The sequence below is a fragment of the Bos mutus genome, chromosome 12 (assembly GCF_027580195.1).
Source record: "Bos mutus isolate GX-2022 chromosome 12, NWIPB_WYAK_1.1, whole genome shotgun sequence".
Taxonomy (NCBI): Eukaryota; Metazoa; Chordata; class Mammalia; order Artiodactyla; family Bovidae; genus Bos; species Bos mutus.
In genome coordinates, this window is record NC_091628.1 from 34,175,271 (window position 1) to 34,193,842 (window position 18,572).

An 18,572-nucleotide genomic window follows, 5' to 3' on the forward strand; every position below is an offset into this window, starting at 1 on the left:
CCCACTCCAGTGTTCTTGCCTGGAGAATCCCAGGGACAGGGGAGCCTGGTGGGCTTCCATCTATGGGGTCGCACAGAGTCGGACACGACTGAAGCGACTTAGCAGCAGCAGTAGCTGGTTTACAGTGTTGTTCTTTACTTTTAAACTGTGGCTGACATCTGTGGCTCCAATACTTTGGCCAGCTAATCCGAAGAGCTGACTTATTTGAAAAGGCCCTGATGCTGGGAAAAATTGAGGGCGGGAGGAGAAGGGGACGAGATGACAGAGGATGAGATGGTTGGATGGCATCACCGACTCAATGGACATGAGTTTGAGTAGGCTCCGGGAGTTGGTGATGGACAGGGAGGCTTGGCATGCTGCAGTCCATGGGATCACAAAGAGTCGGACACAACTGAGCGACTGAACTGACTGACTGACATCTGTGGGCCAGCAGATGCTATGCGTCTGGGTCAGGAGAGGAGATGGTGTCTAAACTGAACCTTTCGGACCCCGTTCTTAAGAACGGACTCCCTGTTCGTAGAGCTCTGCTCAGAGCCTGGAGTTGTGTTTCTAAGCAGTATACTCTCCAGGAGGTGCTGTTGAGTGACTCAGAGGACAGTTCATGAGGGACTGCTGCACAGCAGGCAGAGCTCGGGGCTGGGACACTGTAGGAAAAGGGAAACACAGCCTGCCTTCCCGAAGCTTACACCTGGGGTGGAGCGAGAGCGAAGACAGCAAGAGTCTGCCTGCATGGCCCTGCCCGGGTGGGGGCTCGAGAGGGAACAGTGCAGGCAGGCGGGTGGAGGGGCCGTCTTGTAAGGCCTGGGCAGTGGTGACCCCTCCAGGGAGATGGCACAGAGCAGCCCTGGGAGAAGCGAGAGGCCCGCGACAGCCAGGGACGAAGCCCAGGCAGAGAGGAGCACGAGAGGCCGGCGCAGGCCAGGCCTGGCTCACAGGGGCTGGGCTCAGGGGTGTGTGAGGGCAGATGGAAGGTGGGGACGCACTGGGGGCCAGCACACATGGACTGTGCACCTGAGCCAGGCTGACTGCGTCCGGCCCGGCTGCTGCCCTCTGTCACCTGCCAGCCTGCCCCCCAGGGGAGGGTGGCCCCTGCAGAGTTCCCAGCTCTGTTACCGCTCTGCAGCCGGCATCAGGAACGATTGTTCAAGTGCTTCTTGATGACATGTCTTCTTTGCCAAGTTCAGGAATTCTGCCGCGGCTTGGTCTGAACTGCTGCTTTCATTCCTGGGATCCACGCTAAGCTTCCTGTGTAGGTCCAGAAAGGGCCCTAGTCATGCCTTTAGTTCCCTGACCTCCCTGCACTGTCCTATGGATTAACATATGGGCCACATCTGGGGTAGATTTCAACGTGACTAGTTTCATCTCTTAATGTCGACTTTTAGAAGTTCACATTTTAGAATGACATTTGTCTGCCTTTTCCCCCAATTCTGCAAGTATAGCTGATTTCTGCCTCTCAGCTCATTGATTACAGGAAAGGCAGAGTAGAGAGTAAGGAATGAAATTCTTGCCAGATGATGAGTTCCTAGGGTTTTTATAAAACTTTCCTGATACAGTAACAGATTACATTTTATAAAATGGCTGCATTATTGATGAAAACTGAAATCATCCCAGCTTTCCTAACGGTGAGTGTCTCTGCTGCAGGAATTGATGCCCTGGGACCCCCCGTACTACAGCGGACTGATTCGGGCTGAGAGGTGCGTGTCTGGAGAAGTGCTCCCGTGTGAGAAGGCAGGATCAATGTGTCTTGAGCATCTGCCCACTAACTGGGCAGCTGTGCTTTCACTTGGCACCCACGCGGCCAGCGCCTGCTCGGCGGTCACTCCTGGTCCAGAAGCTGCGCTCTTAGGCCTATCCCCCGTAGCCTGTCCCTGGGCTTCTGTGGTTTCCCTCTGTAGACCCCGTGAGTGTCTCCCCATCTGCCTCTACCCCTGGTGTCTCCCTCACTACCATAGTGATCAGTCGCTGCTCTTCTGAAGAAAAACAGGCCTGAAAACCCTCTTCCAGAGTAGAGACCCACTTCATGATTCAATCCTTCCTTGACTCCTGGTTTATAAATGAAGAGTGAGCTTCACTCCCCTCTAGAAGCTGAAGCTCACAGAAACGTGGCTGCTTCTCCTCGGCAGGTTCAACATCGAGCCTGGTCTCTACTGCCCGTTCTTCTCCCTGGGCGCCTGCATGGAGGGTCTGAGCCTCCTGTTCAACAGGCTGCTGGGGGTCTCGCTGTACGGGGAGCAGCCCGTGAAGGGCGAGGTGTGGAGTGAGGACGTCCGCAAACTGGTGAGTGCCCGGGGCAGAGCGCGCTCCCGTCTGCGGGGCCTGGGACCCTGTCCACAGCGCTTTAATCCAGACTGCTGCTCTGGTTCAGGACACTGTGAAAACACTGTTCTCTAGAATCCACTGTTGCAGGAAAGTAGGGTAAACACATAGCAGCAGAGTTCTTTCTCTGAGACAAAATACTTTTCTGAGGAGTTGGATAGAAGGTTGAGCCCACGTGTGCATCGGCGGCTGGGCTGTGGCCCGTGTGCTGGTGTGAGTCCTGGACAGTCACTCCGAGCCTGGGGCTGTCCCATCAGGGCCCACTTTGTGTGAGCTGCCGGTGTTGCTTTTCCTGGTGGGGTTAGAGGGTTTGCGGCCCTCAGGCTTAGTGCTCTGGCTTAGCGCAGCGTACTCTCATCACCGTTTTCTAAGAAGCGTGGATGTCTGCTCGTTGCCTGGCTGTGTTTGGTGATTGTAGATTAAGCTTAGTTACCAAGCAGCCAGCAGTCTCCTGTGCGTCACACAGATGGATAACCTGCAGCGATGCCACGAAGGGAGAAAGTGTAACAGGAGAGTGCCAGGACCCAGTGCAGACGATGGAGGGGCTCGTTCAGGAGGGAGCCCCCTGCATGGGCAGCTTTCCCCAATGCCTTGAGCAGTTCCTGGCACCAAGTGGATGCTTCATGGAGTGCTGGAGTCCCCAGTAATTGAGGTTCTATCTGGTAGAGGCCCCACTTATGCAGAGGTGGATGGAGACCCGCTCTCCTTGAGCTGTGCCTCACGGGGCTGACCCAGGAGGAGGCGTCGCTCCCTGAGCCCACGCTGCCGTGGTTGGTGTGCGAGCGTCCTCACCTCCTGACTGCGGGAGGAGTCACTGTGCTTTCGTCCTGGGCTGGCTCAGGGGGGCTGCGGTCAGGACCCAGGGCTTGTTGGGAGGGTTCCTCTCCCATCAGAGTTCGCCAGTCACCCCAGAGACACAGCAGAAGAGGCTGAAGGCACGGTGGACCCACCTTGAGGTGACCTTGGAAGCAGAAAGTCATAAAATGTCTGCATTGGTGGCTGTTGGTGTTCTGAGTGCAGGTTCTGGTGTTTGGAATATGTTTCTACTTTTGGAAGTTGTGATGGCTTCATTCACCAGTAAATCAACCTTTTTTTTCTAGGCCGTGGTTCATGAATCAGAAGGACTGCTGGGATACATTTACTGTGACTTTTTTCAGCGAGCAGACAAACCACACCAGGTGATGCTTTATTTACAAACCAGTCTCTAGAGTGATCAGTAGCTAATGTGTATTAATGTTAACTTTACCTCTCATTTTTGTAGTTACTGATATTTAAAAGACATTAACAGTGGTGACTAAATGTGTACGTTTGAAATGGGGTAGAATTTAAAGACGGCAGAAGTTATGAGGTAGTTACAGAAATGTGTATCTGCTGTTTTCATCTGGGTTGCGGTAGCAATGATTGTAGTGATGAGTGCTGTTTTAGGAGCCTGTCTGTGTGCCTGCCAGCGCCTGAGCCCTTCTCATGCACCGCTTTCAAAGTTTCCCTCAGCCTTTTGAACTCAGTCCTGATGAGATGAGGACACTGAGGCCAGAGAGCTGAGGTTACTTGCCTAGAGTCACACAGTCAGAGGTGCGGGGGTTGGAGCTGTCCGTACGCAGCACGGGCTTGCTCTAACACTGCACAAGGTGTGTCTCTGAGGGACCTTGTCAACCACCAGTTCACTCCTTGTGTGAAACCGCAGGCCAGGTTTCCAGATCAGTCAGCTTCAGCAGTTTTGGGCAATTGGATTGGAACTGTAAAGAATTCAGATTATAAAGTTATAACAGAAATAATGGTACATTGTATTTAATAGTGATCCATAGTTTCCACAGAGGTTATAACAGACGCTAGTTAACTCTCTGGCGTTTGACACGGTGGAGGGGAGGCTGGTGGAGGTAACCAGTTCTCAGGAGACGTGGCCAGCAGGTCTGCATGGCAGGACCAGAGTCAGGGCCATTGACCACTGCATCCACTGTTCCTTCACTGTGCTTGAAAGGCTGGAGAGTCCAGGTTCGTGACCTGGGTTCAGGTTTGAGGTGCCATGGCCCTAGCTGTGTGTCCCTGGACACACGACTTAGTGTTTCCAAGACTCGGTTTGTTTTCTTATCTGAGAAATGAAATACCTGCCTCGTAGGCTTATGTGAGAAGAAATGATCAACTTTTGTATGTGGACTGAGAAAGTGACTCAGGTTCCGTGCTTTGTGACAGTTGAGAGCTCGTCTCTTCAGGCGATGGAGACGGTGGTGGGGTGTGTGGCCTGTCTCATCGCCAGCCACAGAAGGGGCTCATTAACACCAGCGTCCCTCCCCGCCGTGGCTGCCTTTCTCCCTGCCCTGAGCATCTCGAGCGTCTGAGCTCAGTGGTGACCATGTTTTCAGCTCCTGGAACGTCAGCTCAGCAAGTCTTTGGAGTGAATGAATGACTCTGTCAACAGGAGCTCAGAGTATTATCGGTGTTTTTAAGAAAGTAACATTTTAGCAAAGGAGAAAGTGTTGGGGAAAAAGTATAAATAAAAGAATAGAATTAAGGTGACACTTGTACTCACTCATTTTGATAGAACTTTGCATTCATTAAGACTTGCTTACCTTTTAGCTTCTGATCATTTCTTCACTGGTCTCGTTTTCTTAAAGGATTGCCACTTCACCATCCGAGGAGGTCGTTTAAAGGAAGACGGGGACTACCAGCTCCCCGTGGTGGTCCTTATGCTGAACCTGCCCCATTCCTCAAGAAACCTGCCCACGCTATTGACTCCTGGGATGATGGAGAACCTTTTCCATGAGATGGGACATGCCATGCACTCGATGCTGGGACGGACTCGATACCAGCACGTCACTGGTGAGCAGGAGCTCACTCAGTACAGGACTTCGTCCATTGCAGTTCTTTAAATACACGCTTTTCATCTTAGTTGGAAAAAAGCCTTTTGTTTAGAAACCCTGTGGTCATTGATCAGGTGGCTTCATCTTGTCCTTCCACCTGTGATCTGACCCAACCCTCATACATTTTTTCCGTCCATGACGACAGTTCTCACCAAGGCTGTATGAGTGCCTGTCTCTCCAGTTTGTACCATTTTACATTCTGCTGTGTTTTATGTGGAATTTACGTCAGTGGCTGTGTGTGTGAATAAGCACGCCTTCTCAGCTCCAGCACAGGCTTAGCAAGCGAACAAGTGAATGTACACGGCCTCTTTTTATCCAAAACCAGTCAGAAAACTTCAGGGCATCTTGAAAGGCATGGCCAGGCCCTTACTGTCTCTCTTCTGCGTCCCCTGCATAAAGCTGTGGTTTTCTTGCTGATGACAGCCCCCCTCCTCGTCATCTTCTCTAAGCTTGTCATCAGACGGGCCAGCCCTGCACCACCTGGGCAGGTGTGGTTCTTAGTATTCAGCAGCTAACTTTACACACACAGTATTTGGGGAGGAGGAGATATTTTGAAAAGACTGCAGATGGTCTGGACAGAATCATAAAGTGCCACCAACACGTTCTTATAGGACTTGTTACTTTAAGTAATTTTGAGTTTGAAATGTTGCCTTTCTATATTGAGGGTTGACTTTGTTCCAGAAATAGTAGATAAAATACTTTTAAAAGGAATGAGGGATACTGGCTTTTAGTGATGGAATTCAGTGCGTTAAATTAGAATGTGTTCATTGTAAGAATGTTGTAATTTGTGTGCCAGGTGTAGCCCGGTGGAGCTGAAGACAGTTTTGTTTGTAGAGGGTGTGAGCCGTTGCTTTACAAGTGCTTTACCCAGCTGTGCAAATATTTTGTTTTGCTTCTGATACGTGGGAAAATGTATGAGATGAGTACAAACTTTCCTGCAAATGTGTGCAATTTTATAGAAGTAAAATATTGATTTAATGAATTAAAGACTATCGTAGTTCATCAGAAGTACACATAAAAATGTAAATGAGTGCCTATGGTGACACTGACATGCTGCCACGATTCCTGCCGACCTCTCCTCTCGCCCCTTCCAGGGACCAGGTGCCCCACGGACTTCGCCGAGGTCCCATCTATCCTGATGGAGTATTTTGCCAACGATTACCGGGTGGTTCACCAGTTTGCCCGACACTATCAGACGGGCCAGGTAGGGCTGACGCGTGTGTGTCCTTGGGCGTGGTAGGGGCGGCTCCTCGGACCCGCCGGCCAGCACCGAACGCTTGCTGCCTCTTCAGAATATTCTCCAAACCAGACTCCTCCTCCTGTTTCCTGACTCGCTCCCTTCATTTGTCGCTGTTGTGCCGTGAGGGGGACAGGCAGCTGCCCTTGTCGTGTGCCAGCAGTGTTGTGTCTGGTCCACACACCATCCCCCTCGGAAGCACTGCGTCCTGTCTCCACAGGGGACAGGCCGTCCATGGAGCCTCAGTGCTACCTCGGAGAACTTCTGCTCTTCCTGTCCTTTCTGCTTCTGAACGTTTGTTTCTCGGTCTGAATCTGTTGTTTCATAAACTGTGATGTCATATTTCCCTATAACGTTTAGTTAGCGTCTGTATGAGGCCAAGTCTGAAAATCCCTTAGGTTCTAGTTGTTGTCGTCTAGTCGCTCGGTCGTGTCCAACTCTTGCTACCCCCTGGACGGTAGCCCACCAGACTCCTCTGTCCATGGGGTTCTCCAGGCAAGAATACTGGAGTGGGTTGCCGTTTCCTTCTCCAGGGGATCTTCCCCACCCAGGGATAGAACTTGCCTTTCCTGTATCTCCTGCGTTGGCAGGTGGATTGTTTCCATTGAGCTACCAGGGATGGGTTTAACTAGCACCTTATTGTGTTAGAGATTTTACTTCTGTAGAGGAGGGCTAAGGGAGCCGTGCTTTGTGGTGAATTAGCTCTGAGCTGGCAGTCAGCATCGCGTGTTTCCTGTCCACGTGCCCCCGTCCTCTCAGGGCTTTGATGGCGTGCTGCTTTGTTAGGTGCTGTGTCCCCTCAGTCTGCACCTCCCTGAGTGCCCAGGTACAGTCACGTTCATCTTTGAATCCTCAGCATTTATTTATTTAACTTTTTAAAATGTATCTGTTGCACTTTATATATTATGTAACAGGTAATACAGTTAAAGCAATGAAATGAATTAGAAAAAAGACGATAAGTCCATTGGATTTGGAACTCAGTTGTTTGTAGGAAATCTTTACATAGCAAAACTAAGCATCTATGCTCACAGGAGAGCCTCTCAAATCCAAATTTTTTTTTTTTTTTCATTTAAAATTTACTATAGATCTTTATTTGTAGAATCCTCAGCATTTAGAATTGTGCCAAACACAAAAGAAATTGAAGGACTGGGCAGAATCGGTAAAAGGGTCCAAGCCACCTTTGTGATTTCTCTTTCCAGTTATATCTCTGGATGCATGATGTGAGTTGGCCGTTTCTATTCTTTGGACTTTGTTGTGTCTGTTATTGTCAGTGTAGGGTAATGGCTGAGTTCTGGAGAGCTACTCTGAGTTACTCTCTATCATACTCTATTTGAGTTTGTTAAAAGGACAAGATAGAAGGATTAGTAATCCAGTCAGCTACCTGGTCGTCAGCCTGCAGAGAGTTGCGCTGGGGATTATATAAACTCAGCCAAGAACACAGACGCACGTAGCCCCTCGCATGGCAGCACGTCCACCCTGGCTACACACTGGGGGCTGGGAATGGGGTGGAGACCTGACTGCGCTCCTCCTTGAAGCCTGAATCGGTGGACACTGAGGGACAGTGGTGTGAGGGTGGCCGGTGAAGGGTGGGGAGACTAGAGGTGGCCCCTGAGAGCCGTGCAGAGGTGTCTAAGAAACCAAGGGCAGCGGGAAAGGAGCTGTCTGAGGAGCTTAGGCTTGTAAGAGGCCTGGACACACGCACGAAGGGCAACTGCAGCCAAGCAGCGTGGACCCTTCAGAGTAATGCTGAAATTCACCACAGATAATGAGTTTACAATTACTGTTGTCCCTTTCCAGAACAGTCAGGAAAACAAAGAAGGGCTAGAACCCCTGCTTGGAGGGTGATGTACCATCTCTGAAAAGTTCCTATTTTAATCTTGAATTCTTCAGTCAGAAGAACCATTTTTGAACAAGATCACTTCAAGAAAAGAGTATGAAGTGAAGTCCGCAACTCCTCTTCAGAGATGAGACCAGAGGAAAGCAGCAAGCTGCTCTGGATTAATTCCAGGCTCAGACTCAGGAGGGACACCCAGCGGGCTGAGGGCTCACAGACACAGCGTCCACGACAGGAAACCATCCTGTGATTCCATGGAGACGGACGAGCCCGCCAGAGGCATGGGGCACAGGTGCACAGGGGGCTTGCTCTTCCCATTGCTGATTAAATGCCAAGTAGCTGGATATTTACATTCCGAGGGCAGGTCTCACCCAAGGGCAAGAGTTCATTCCCCCAAATCTAAGCCTCTGTAGATAAATAACATGAAGGCCCGGAAGAGCACTTGTGGGCGCATCTTTGTGCTTCGTTTCCTGCCCCCCTGGTCTCCCCGCTGGCCGCCTGGTGCATCCAGAGGCTCTCAGAGTCGGGGTAACGTCTCTGTGACTTATCAACCCCTCCCAGTCTTTTATCCGAACTCAGCATCCCAGAGCCAGCAGGTTCCTGTGGTCGAGGAATTAGAAGTATGCCTCTCAGATCCACGGGTGGCTCACAGCTGCCAGAGGAAGCAAACCCCAGGGCTGCTCATTCAAGGTTCAGACTGTCTTGACAGTGTCAGGGCTGCAGCAGGGCTTGTTGCAAATTAATCTTAAAACCAGTAGCGCAGAAATACAGATTTGGTGGCAGCTCATATGAAAGGGTCCAGGTTTTTACACGTGATGAACCCAATGCGGCTCGGCGATCGGGAGGAAGCTCCTTCAATCTTGGTGCCCGTGGGCTGTGTTGCAGGGCCCGTGGTGTCCGAGGAGCTGGGGTGTGTCTTTCCTCTCTGTGCTTGTGGGCTGTGGCCTGGAGCCTGACCCCTTCCAGGTGCTGCCATCGAGCGCAAGGTTAACTGTGAATGGCCTGCTTGTCTGGAAGCATGGCTCTGTCCTCCCTTAGACGTCTCCACACACAGCTCCTTTCCATCCTGGCAAAATGCACAGGAGGTAAAACACGCCAGGTTAACTGCGTGTCAGCAATGTTTTGGGGTCAGTGCGCCCAGGCACCATGCTCCCCTCTTGCCACCAACCACCACCCCCGCCTGATGCTGTCCATCCTGCAGAGCTGGGGCTGTGCGCATCAGACACCGAGTCTCTTCTCCCTTCCCCAGCCCTGTCAGCCGCCAATCTGCTCTGTCTCCCGGAGTCCGACTCTTCTGGGGACCTCACCGAAGTGGATCATGCAGCATTTGTCTCTTGTAGTTTATCTCATTTAGCACAGTGTCTCAGGGTTCATCCCAGCGGTGGCCTGCTCACAACAGCTTTCCTTTTAAGGCTGGGTTGCCATCTTTGTGTGGGTGAACCAAGATGTTCAGCCTTTCTTCTGCTGATGGACACCTATGTTGCTTCCATCTTTTGGCTGCAGTTGTTTTGGCTGCTCGCCACTCAGAGACAAGTGCTGGTGGGAATGGAAGGTTGCTTTAATCAGGAGGCGGCAGCCTGGGGGAAGGTGGACTCCTGTCCCAGAATCCCCTTCAGAAAGTCTGCTCAGCCGTGAGGGTTTCTGAAGGGAGGGAGGGGAGTGATCTCAGTTAATCTTTGAGGTAGGGGTCAGAGTCAAAGCCAGCCCTGCTTCCGCCCCCGTGTGCAGACTGGTGGACTCCTCTCAGTCTCTCTTTAGACTGTTTACACAGTCTTTGCTCGCGAGGCTCCTGAAGGGAAAGTGATCTGGTCGTCTGTTGATTCCTTGTTCTTCATTTCCCCTTCTTTAAGGAAAGAAGCAGCAGGTTATGGGAGGCATTGTGTAAACCAAAGATTGGAAAGGTGCGCTGGGGCTGGAGGTGAGCTACAGGGTAGCTTTGCTTCGGGGACAGGGTGTGAGGTCCCTGCGGAGAGCCGTGCTACAAGGGCTGCCTGTGGGGAACTGCCTACAGGCCCCTGTGCACCGGCGTTTCTGCAGGGTCAGGGCCGGGGTCCGTCTTCCATAACGTCTCACACTGAACCAGGGCGTCATCCTCTTGGAGTGGAGATGGGGCTGGAGCTTCTCCCTACTGACAGTGTTAGTTTTCTGCTCACACTCAGGCACAACAAGCTGCAGTTACTCTGATGCCTTGACTGGTAGGAGAAGCGGGGCTCCTCCTGCTCTTGAGGCTGGGTCTTGGAATAATCGTGAAGCCAGAGGTCAGTGCTAGTCAGGCTGGAGCCGCTGGTGTCATGGTGCAGTCTGGTCGTCGTGAGCATAGCCTCGCTGCCCCGCAGGTGAAGGGGCTCTTTGTGAATCCCAGATGCCCACTCACTCCCCTCGGTAGTCCCCAGGGTTTACACGCTCCGTGCCAGGAGCCGGAGTGAGGGCAGCTGGGTCCTTGTCCCTGCAGCCCAGCAGCGCACCGCCCCTCTGCAGGGCCTGCCCCTCCCTGACCCCTCTGTCTGGTCCCCTTCCCCCCAGTACCCCTCAGTGCATCTCAGGCTCCGGGGGCTCTTCTTTTCCTCGTGGGGTGACAGGAACATAGGGGACCTAGAAAGCACCCCGAGAAGAGGCTGCCACTTCGTGTAAAATTGAGAACTTTCCTCTTAGGAAATATATAAGAATCAGGTTTTAGACCAGAAGAAGAAGTTGCAGTCTGTCCTACAATATTTGAAGGACACCATGTAGAGGAACAGGATAGAACTGCCCTGTATTGTCTCAGAAAAAGTATAACCTGGAGCAGTAGAGGGAAAACAGGCAAAGCTGATTTCAGTTCAGTGGATTCTTCTTGGAAAGGATCGGAAAGGAGATGCCTCTGAAAGTTTTTTGTTTTTTTTTGCTTTGCCTTTCCTGGTGGAACCTTTTTTAAGAAATAATTTTGTTCGCTTATTTTTGGCTGTGCTGGGTTTTCGTTGCTGTGCAGGCTTTTCTCTGGTTGTGGCGAGGGGGGCTCCACTCCTCTCTAGTTGCAGTGCGGGGGCTTCTCACTGTGCTGGCTTCTCTTGCTGTGGAACTCAGGCTCCAGGTGCATGGGCTCAGGAGTTGCGGTTCCCGGGCTCTGGAGCGCAGGCTCAGTAGTTGTGGCCTGCAGGCTTATTTGCTCCGTGGCATACGGGATCTTCCTGGATCAGGGCTCGAACCTGCATCTCCTGCCTTGGCAGGCGGGTTCTCTACCACTGAGCCATGAGGGAAGCCCAACAGTTAGTGCATTTTTCTGCCTCTTTTGGGTGGTTCTTTTCTGTTTATCTAGGTATGTCATGAATGTTGGTATTAATGCTAGGCCCCCTTCACATGCCAGGACTGGGCGACATTGGTTCTAGCTTATTTATTGTAACACACATGCCAGGACTAGATGATGCTGGTCCTAACTTACTGTTACTTGTTTCTTGTAACACAGCACTGGCTTGGTTTGCTTGTATTTTGTGTCTGGAGGATCTTCTGCGTCTGGTGAGGGATTGGCTTGTGGTTTTCTGGGTCCTCTCACTCTCATGGTGTGGGCATTAAGTAGATCCCGTTTCATAAGACGGGCTGCAGAGCTCCTCCTCCTCCTTACGGGCACTTTTATGAAATAGTAATAATCTGTTTCGTGAAACTTGGTCAGAATTCATCTATAAAACTGTTCAGGGTCTGTCATTTTCTCTGTGGGAAGATTTAAATAACTGATTTCCTTCATAGTCACAGGACTCTTTGGCCTTCTTTAATTCCGAAGTAAACTTTGCTAACTTGTAATTTTCCAGAAATGTGTCTGTTAACCCAAGTTTTCGAGTTTATTGGCATAAAGTTATTTACAGCCTCTTTCATGCTTCAGGTCCTGCGCTTCTGTCTGCCTCATTCCTAATACTCTCCTCTCGTTTTCTTCTCTGTTAATCTTGCAGAAGGTTGGTGTCATTGTTGGTATCAGGAGTCGTTGCCGAGAGCTCACAGTCGCCTTGTTTACGCTCCCTGTCTTGTTTGCTTCAGTTACTGTTTCTGTTTTTATGATTATTCTCTCCCTTCTTCCCCCAGTTTCTTAAGGTGGACACTTAGCTGACTAGGTTTCGATTTTATCTGACATGCGTTTACACTTTAATGCTGTAAATTTAAACTATGTGATGAGATGGCTGGATGGCATCACTGACTCGATGGACGTGAGTCTGGGTGAACTCTGGGAGTTGGTAATGGACAGGGAGGCCTGGCGTGCTGCGATTCATGGGGTTACAAAGAGTCGGACACGACTGAGCGACTGAACTGAACTGAACTGACGCAGTATTTTGGCTGCATGCCATGATTTTCATACAAAATATTTCAAATGTTGCTTGTTTCCACTGTAATTTCCTCTTTTGGTTGTTTCAAAGTGTAGTTTAAATTTTTTAAATCTTTGCAGAGGAGTTTTTTTTTTTTTTTTTTTTGTCACTGTGTCTGTGCTCAGTTTTGTCCAACTCTTTGTGACCCCACGGACTGCAGCCCGCCAGGCTCTTCTGTCTGGGATTGTCCAGGCAGGAATGCTGGAGTGGGCTGGCATTTCCTTCTCCAGGGCATCTTCCCGACCCAGGGATCAAACCCACATCTTTGTGTTTCCTGCATTGGCAGGCAAGTTCTTCACCACTGAGCTACCTGGGAAGCCCAGTCTTTTTATTATTGATATCCAATTAGTGCAACTGGTATTGATTTTTACATTTTATTGATACTTTATGGCCCAGTGTGTCATCCATTTCTGAAATGTTTTGTTTGTGCTTGAGGACACTGTGTATTTTCTAACTGTTGAGCTTGGGGTTTCGTGCCCTTCTGTTAAGTTCTCCTTTCAGTTGTGCTGTTTAGATTTTTGATGGCTAACTTCTGTGACCTAGCAAAAGACTGAGAGATGGAAGGAAGGCTTCCACTAGGATGCAGCTTATATCATTTTTCCTCTTGGTTTTATCTCTTTTATTTTTAACTATTGAGACTTTATTTAAAGCAATTTTAGGTTCACAGCAAAATTGAGGGGAAAGTGTACAGACTTGCCACCCCTGTCCCGACTCAGGCACAGCCTCCCCATGGTGGTCAGCATCCCCATGCGGTAAGGGGCGTGGAAAGGTGGGATGATTACCCAGGCACGTCACTGTCTCCCCGAGTCCACGGTGTCTGTTCTGTGGGTCTGGACAAATGTATAATGACGTGTGTCCGGCGTTACGGTGTACACAGAGTAGTGTCAGTGCCCTACAAGTAATTTCATTGACTTTTGCTCTATTGGGGAATATTTTGTTGGATGCATAGAGTTGAGCCATTCCTTTCTTCCTCAGGTGTTAGCCTCTTGATCTTCATACTGCTTCTTGTCTTAGAGTGTCTTCTTTCTTTTCTGGTGGCTTTGTAACCTCCAGCCATATACCTGATCACCAGAGATGTTGTCAATTCAAGAGAAGCTACACTTTTCCCATAATTTTGTCTGTTAGCCGCACTGAAACGTTTCTTGCTCTAGTTTTCTTTCTCACAAAATATTTATCAAGCAGTAAATAATAGAAATTAACATTATTTTGTGGTTTTTTTCTTATTTAATTTGTCCAGCAATGGGTGAAGTAGGTGGCACATAGTTTATCCATGCTTTGTAGAAACTGAGGTTAGGTAATTTGTCAGAGGTCACCCAGTAATACTCAAGCCAGGATGATAACATTGTGGGTGTTTTCTTTTTCCAGTTTTCCCTAGTTAAAAGTCTCTTCATGTCGTAGGAAACGGTTTGTGCTTCTTACACAGCACGTTTCACAAATCCAGGCCCTTGTGTTGTGTTACTGAGTGCAGGTACAGCACGCTTCACAAATGCAGGCCCTTGCGTTCTGTTGCTCAGAGTGCAGGTCCGGTGTTGCATTGTGGCCTGTCGAGTGTTGCGTCATCACGAGCCTGAGCCTGTTGCCTTCGTTTGTGAGTCAGCCCGAGGCTAAAACTGCCTCAGATCTGTTTCCAGGGAGTCACACCGCCTTGTAATAAATCTTCTCTTGTCATCCTCCCAGGAGAAGTGAACACGGACTGAAGGTAAAAATTATAGAGCAGTCAGAACTGGATTCCTTTTGGCAAGTTAAGTTGTTTTGAAACGTTTCTTCTTTTCAGCTTTAATGCTTCTCAGGTATGTCTAGACAAGACCATTGAACCGGAGGGCAGAGACGGGTCTGACCCCAGCCCCACTGCCACGCACAGGTGGCCTAGGTCAGTCAGCGCTCATCTGAGACTTCTCTGCTCTTTTATATAAAGTAAACAGAAAGTAAAAACTAATAGCTCCCTACTCACATCAGAAGTTCTAGTCAAATTTAGTAATATATGCAAACTGAAAACAAAGTATAATTGGAATTTTTTTTAGAAAAAATGGAAGCTAGACTCTTGCACGTCACAGTGTTCCGTGTTGACTCGCAGACTTTGTGAGAGCCACGTGGCTGCAGCTGCTGTTCCTCTGGGCCGTTGCTGATGCTGTGTAAGCATTTCTAAAGGTCCTCTCCTCGTATATCATCTCAGTTTGTCAGAAAACACCAGTGAATTCAAGTAAGAGGTGATGCCCTTTGCTCTGGGTTTGGAACTGAGACTCAGTCTCTTTGGGCCCCGGCAGTGTAGCAAAGCGGGCAACTTGAGACACTGCATCGGCTCGTTTCCTGGCCGTAGACACATGCCAAGGTCCTGGCGCGAGCTGGGACCCGGCTGCGTGTGGAGGCTGCTGACTCTGGGCGGTGGCCCCCTCAGTGTCCGGCTGGCCGCCTGAAGGCCTGTTGCAGTTGGGAGTGCCCGTGCCTCAACACGCCTGCGTTTTTAGACCCAGCGTGTTCCCAGGGGTCGTCGGTGGTAGGAAAACAAGGGTTTGTGCAGAGGATGTCTTCACTTTGAATATTATGCAGCTTCTATCATAATATGTTTTCTAAATGCTCATAAATAAGCCAGATACTTAATCGCAATGACTTGGCTCTGTAAGAATTTGATGCCAGAACTTGTAATGTGACGGACCGGTGAGCTGTCGAGTGAGCAAAGATACCTGGCAGATTTATGAGGTTTCGTGCTTACAAGGCAGGCTCAGGGGGACCATCCAGAGGACACAAGTCAGGCCGAGTCTGCCAGCGCGCTTGCACTTCTGACAGTATTTCAGAATCTTACCCCAAAATGTGCTTTCTGAATGTAATGGGAAATCTAGTATTATTTTCATATTTCTGTTCCTGTGTGCGGGCGCAGATGGTGCAGCTCTGTTCATTCCTAGAGTGCAAGTGAGCTGCCTCTTCCCTCGTTGGGGCCCACAGGCTCTGTGCAGCTGGGATGCTGTCGTCCAGTCCTGGACACTGAAGAGGGAAGAGGGGGCCATCCCCCTGAGGCCGCCAGGCCTGCCTGTCTGGTCCCCTTTGGCAGTGTTAAGAAGACACTCGAGCTGCCTGGAGGGAGGGAGTTTCTTCCAGGTAGTCTATACTTTTCATCAGTGGAATAGCTGTTACCTCACTGAATCATTGGGCTTCCCTGATAGCTCATTGGTAAGGAATTGCTTGCAATGAGGGAGACCTGGGTTCGATCCCTGGGTTGGGAAGATCCCCTGGAGAAGGGAAAGGCTACCCGCTTCAGTATTCTGGCCTGGAGAATCCCATGGACTAGTCCATGAGGTCGCAGAGAGTCGGACACGACTGAGCGACTTTCACTTTTCACTCACTGAATCTTTAGTCATTTTTTGCAGTGGTTTTCTTTTTTTTTTTAATCCTCATCTTACAAGTGAGAAAGCAGGACACCCAGAGCCATACCTGCCGTCGGAAACAAACACGCAGCCACGGAAGACACCGGCCCCAGCGCAGCCGCCCCTGCCTCACCCCAGGCTCTGCCTTCCCACGGTGGTTCAGCTCGTGAGGTCCAGACGGTTTCATTTTGCTCACCTTCACCTGGGTTTCTCAAGGGCATCTCACACTGTAATATGCATGAAATACCTGCGATCTGGTTAAAATACAGGTTCTGACACGGGTGTGGATGTGTTTCCAAGAACCGACCCATCACTGTCTGTGATGGCTGAGTGCCCTGCGGTCACCCTTGGGCTCCGGAACGTATGTCTGAGCCAGGCATTTGGAGGAAGCTGTTACCTGAACGGAACTCGGCCCCTGTGGGCCCTGGGATCTCGGTGAACACCCCAGCCTTGGCGCTGACTGCCAGCAGGCTGCATTGACACTGTCGGAGTCACGCAGAGCCGGATCTCAGCACTATTATTTTTAAATAACAAAGGACAAAGATAATTGTCGAGGGATTCATATTGAATTATTGAAACAGATGAGGGTTGCCCTAACCCCAGCCCTCTCGTCCGCCTCTCGCCTGTTTGTGTCGCAGGTCCCACTCTGCCCTGTGTCCCTTCAGGCTGCTCCACGTGGGGGCCGTGAGCCCTGCGCTTGGTTTCCCTCCCGGAGCCCATGCGGCTCCAACTGTTTCTGGTCCACACACGGGTGGTCTGCTGGGACTCCACACACACCCTCCCCCCAACCACACACACACTTTCTGTCCCTCAGGCTGGAAGCCGCGCTTGCCCGCAGGAGTTTCCATTGTTTGTTGATGAATGAGACAACGCTGTCCTTCCTCACACACTGTTTTTTAATATGAAAATAAGACCATTAAAGCTTTGTGAATCTGGAGAAACCCAAGTACAGCAGCCGTCCCGTCCACGTGATATAAAGAAAGGGTCAAGAGACAAGAGCTTCTCGATGCTAGCCACTCGCGTGTCTGACGTCACTAAACCTCAACATCTTAAGATGCTGTTTGGAGGAAACTCTTGGCTTAGGTTGGGAAAACCCAGGACCTTTCCTTGCACTGAAGTTACACTCTGAAGCTTCCCCCAGGCTTCGTCTTCACTCCTGAAAATTGCCTTTCGGCTGGTTTGCTGTTCTTGTGGCCAAGTGGAAAGAGAAGAGAGCAGCCTGGCTGGCTGAGCCTTCATCCCGCACTGCAGCAGTCACGGCCGTACTTGTGTTTGTTCACCTGTCCTGAGGTGTGTCCTGAGTGTCTGCTGTGGGCCAGTCCTTCCCTGGACCCTGGAGAGACACCTGTATGGATGTAGAGATGCAGTGTGCACACACATGCACACACGCAGGGCGGGGCCTGCTCCCCTGCCAGCAGACAGATCACGTTACCACTCACGGGTGGTTCGTCTCAATAGCCACAGTCAGTCACCTGCCACAAGTCTCTTACATAATTTATTTCTCTTTAGAAGGGCTTTTAATTTAATTTAGATTATAAATAGAGTTGTATAAAATGGCAGCTGTCTTCAATAAACACCAGTATTGGTGATTTTAAAGTAGACTAGTTGACCAAACTACTTCTTCAACTATTACTTGTTTATTTCTAAGAGAATATGCAATGTTCTACGATTAGGCCTAACTAAGCCCCAAGAGGAGAAGGCAATGGCACCCCACTCCGGTACTCTTGCCTGGAAAATCCCATGGACGGAGGAGCCTGGTGGGCTGCAGTCCATGGGGTCGCTAAGAGTCGGACACGACTGAGTGACTTCACTTTCACTTTTCACTTTCATGCACTGGAGAAGGAAATGGCAGCCCACTCCAGTGTTCTTGCCTGGAGACTCCCAGGGACGGGGGAGCCTGGTGGGCTGCTGTCTATGGGGTCGTACAGAGTTGGACACGACTGCAGCACCCTTTATGTTTATGTTTATGAAAGGCCCCAAGAGGATGCCCTAAATTGTGTAGGGACGTTAATTATACTGAGTTTCCAGGCCCTGCAATTTTTGCAGGTTGGAAAATTTAAAAAGATGCAGTTCATTATGTGGTCATTTGTTGGGCTGTCAGTTCGGCCCCAGTACTGGCCAGCTCCACAGGCCTGGACTTATCCCTTGGGTCTGTCATCTTTGATTCCTGTTGTCAGTCATTCAGTTCTCTTCAGTCACTCAGTCATGTCTGACTCTTTGCAACCCCGTGGACTGCAGCACGCCAGGCTTCCCTGTCCATCACCAACTCCCAGAGTTTACTCAAACTCATGTCCATTGAGTCAGTGATGCCATCCAACCATCTCATCCTCTGTGGTCCCCTTCTCCTCCTGCCTTCAGTCTTTCCCAGCATCAGGGTCTTTTCCAATGAGTCAGTTCTTCACATCAGGTGGCCAAAGTATTGGAGCTTCAGCTTCAGCATCAGTCCTTCCAATGAATATTCAGGACTGATTTTCTATAGGATAGACTGGTTGGATCTCCTTGCAGTCCAAGGGACTCTGAAGAGTCTTCTCCATATGCTCTTAAAGGTCAATGGAGCACTTGAGCGGGCTTTCATTGCTAACACAGGAACGGAAAAAGCAGTAACTTTTCCTAAGGTTTTAACTAGATTTTTAAAGATCAGTG

General features: G+C 50.1%; 1 protein-coding gene across 1 annotated transcript in view; it reads left to right on the forward strand.

Annotated features, from left to right (window-relative positions):
• Positions 1–18,572, forward strand: part of MIPEP (mitochondrial intermediate peptidase) — an 85,576-nt gene that overhangs the window by 27,124 nt on the left and 39,880 nt on the right. Inside the window, exons 10-14 of the mRNA XM_070380514.1 lie at positions 1,642–1,694; positions 2,124–2,277; positions 3,417–3,494; positions 4,929–5,133; positions 6,269–6,378. Coding sequence (XP_070236615.1) covers positions 1,642–1,694; positions 2,124–2,277; positions 3,417–3,494; positions 4,929–5,133; positions 6,269–6,378 — 600 coding nt within the window. The remainder of the gene's footprint in view (positions 1–1,641; positions 1,695–2,123; positions 2,278–3,416; positions 3,495–4,928; positions 5,134–6,268; positions 6,379–18,572) is intronic.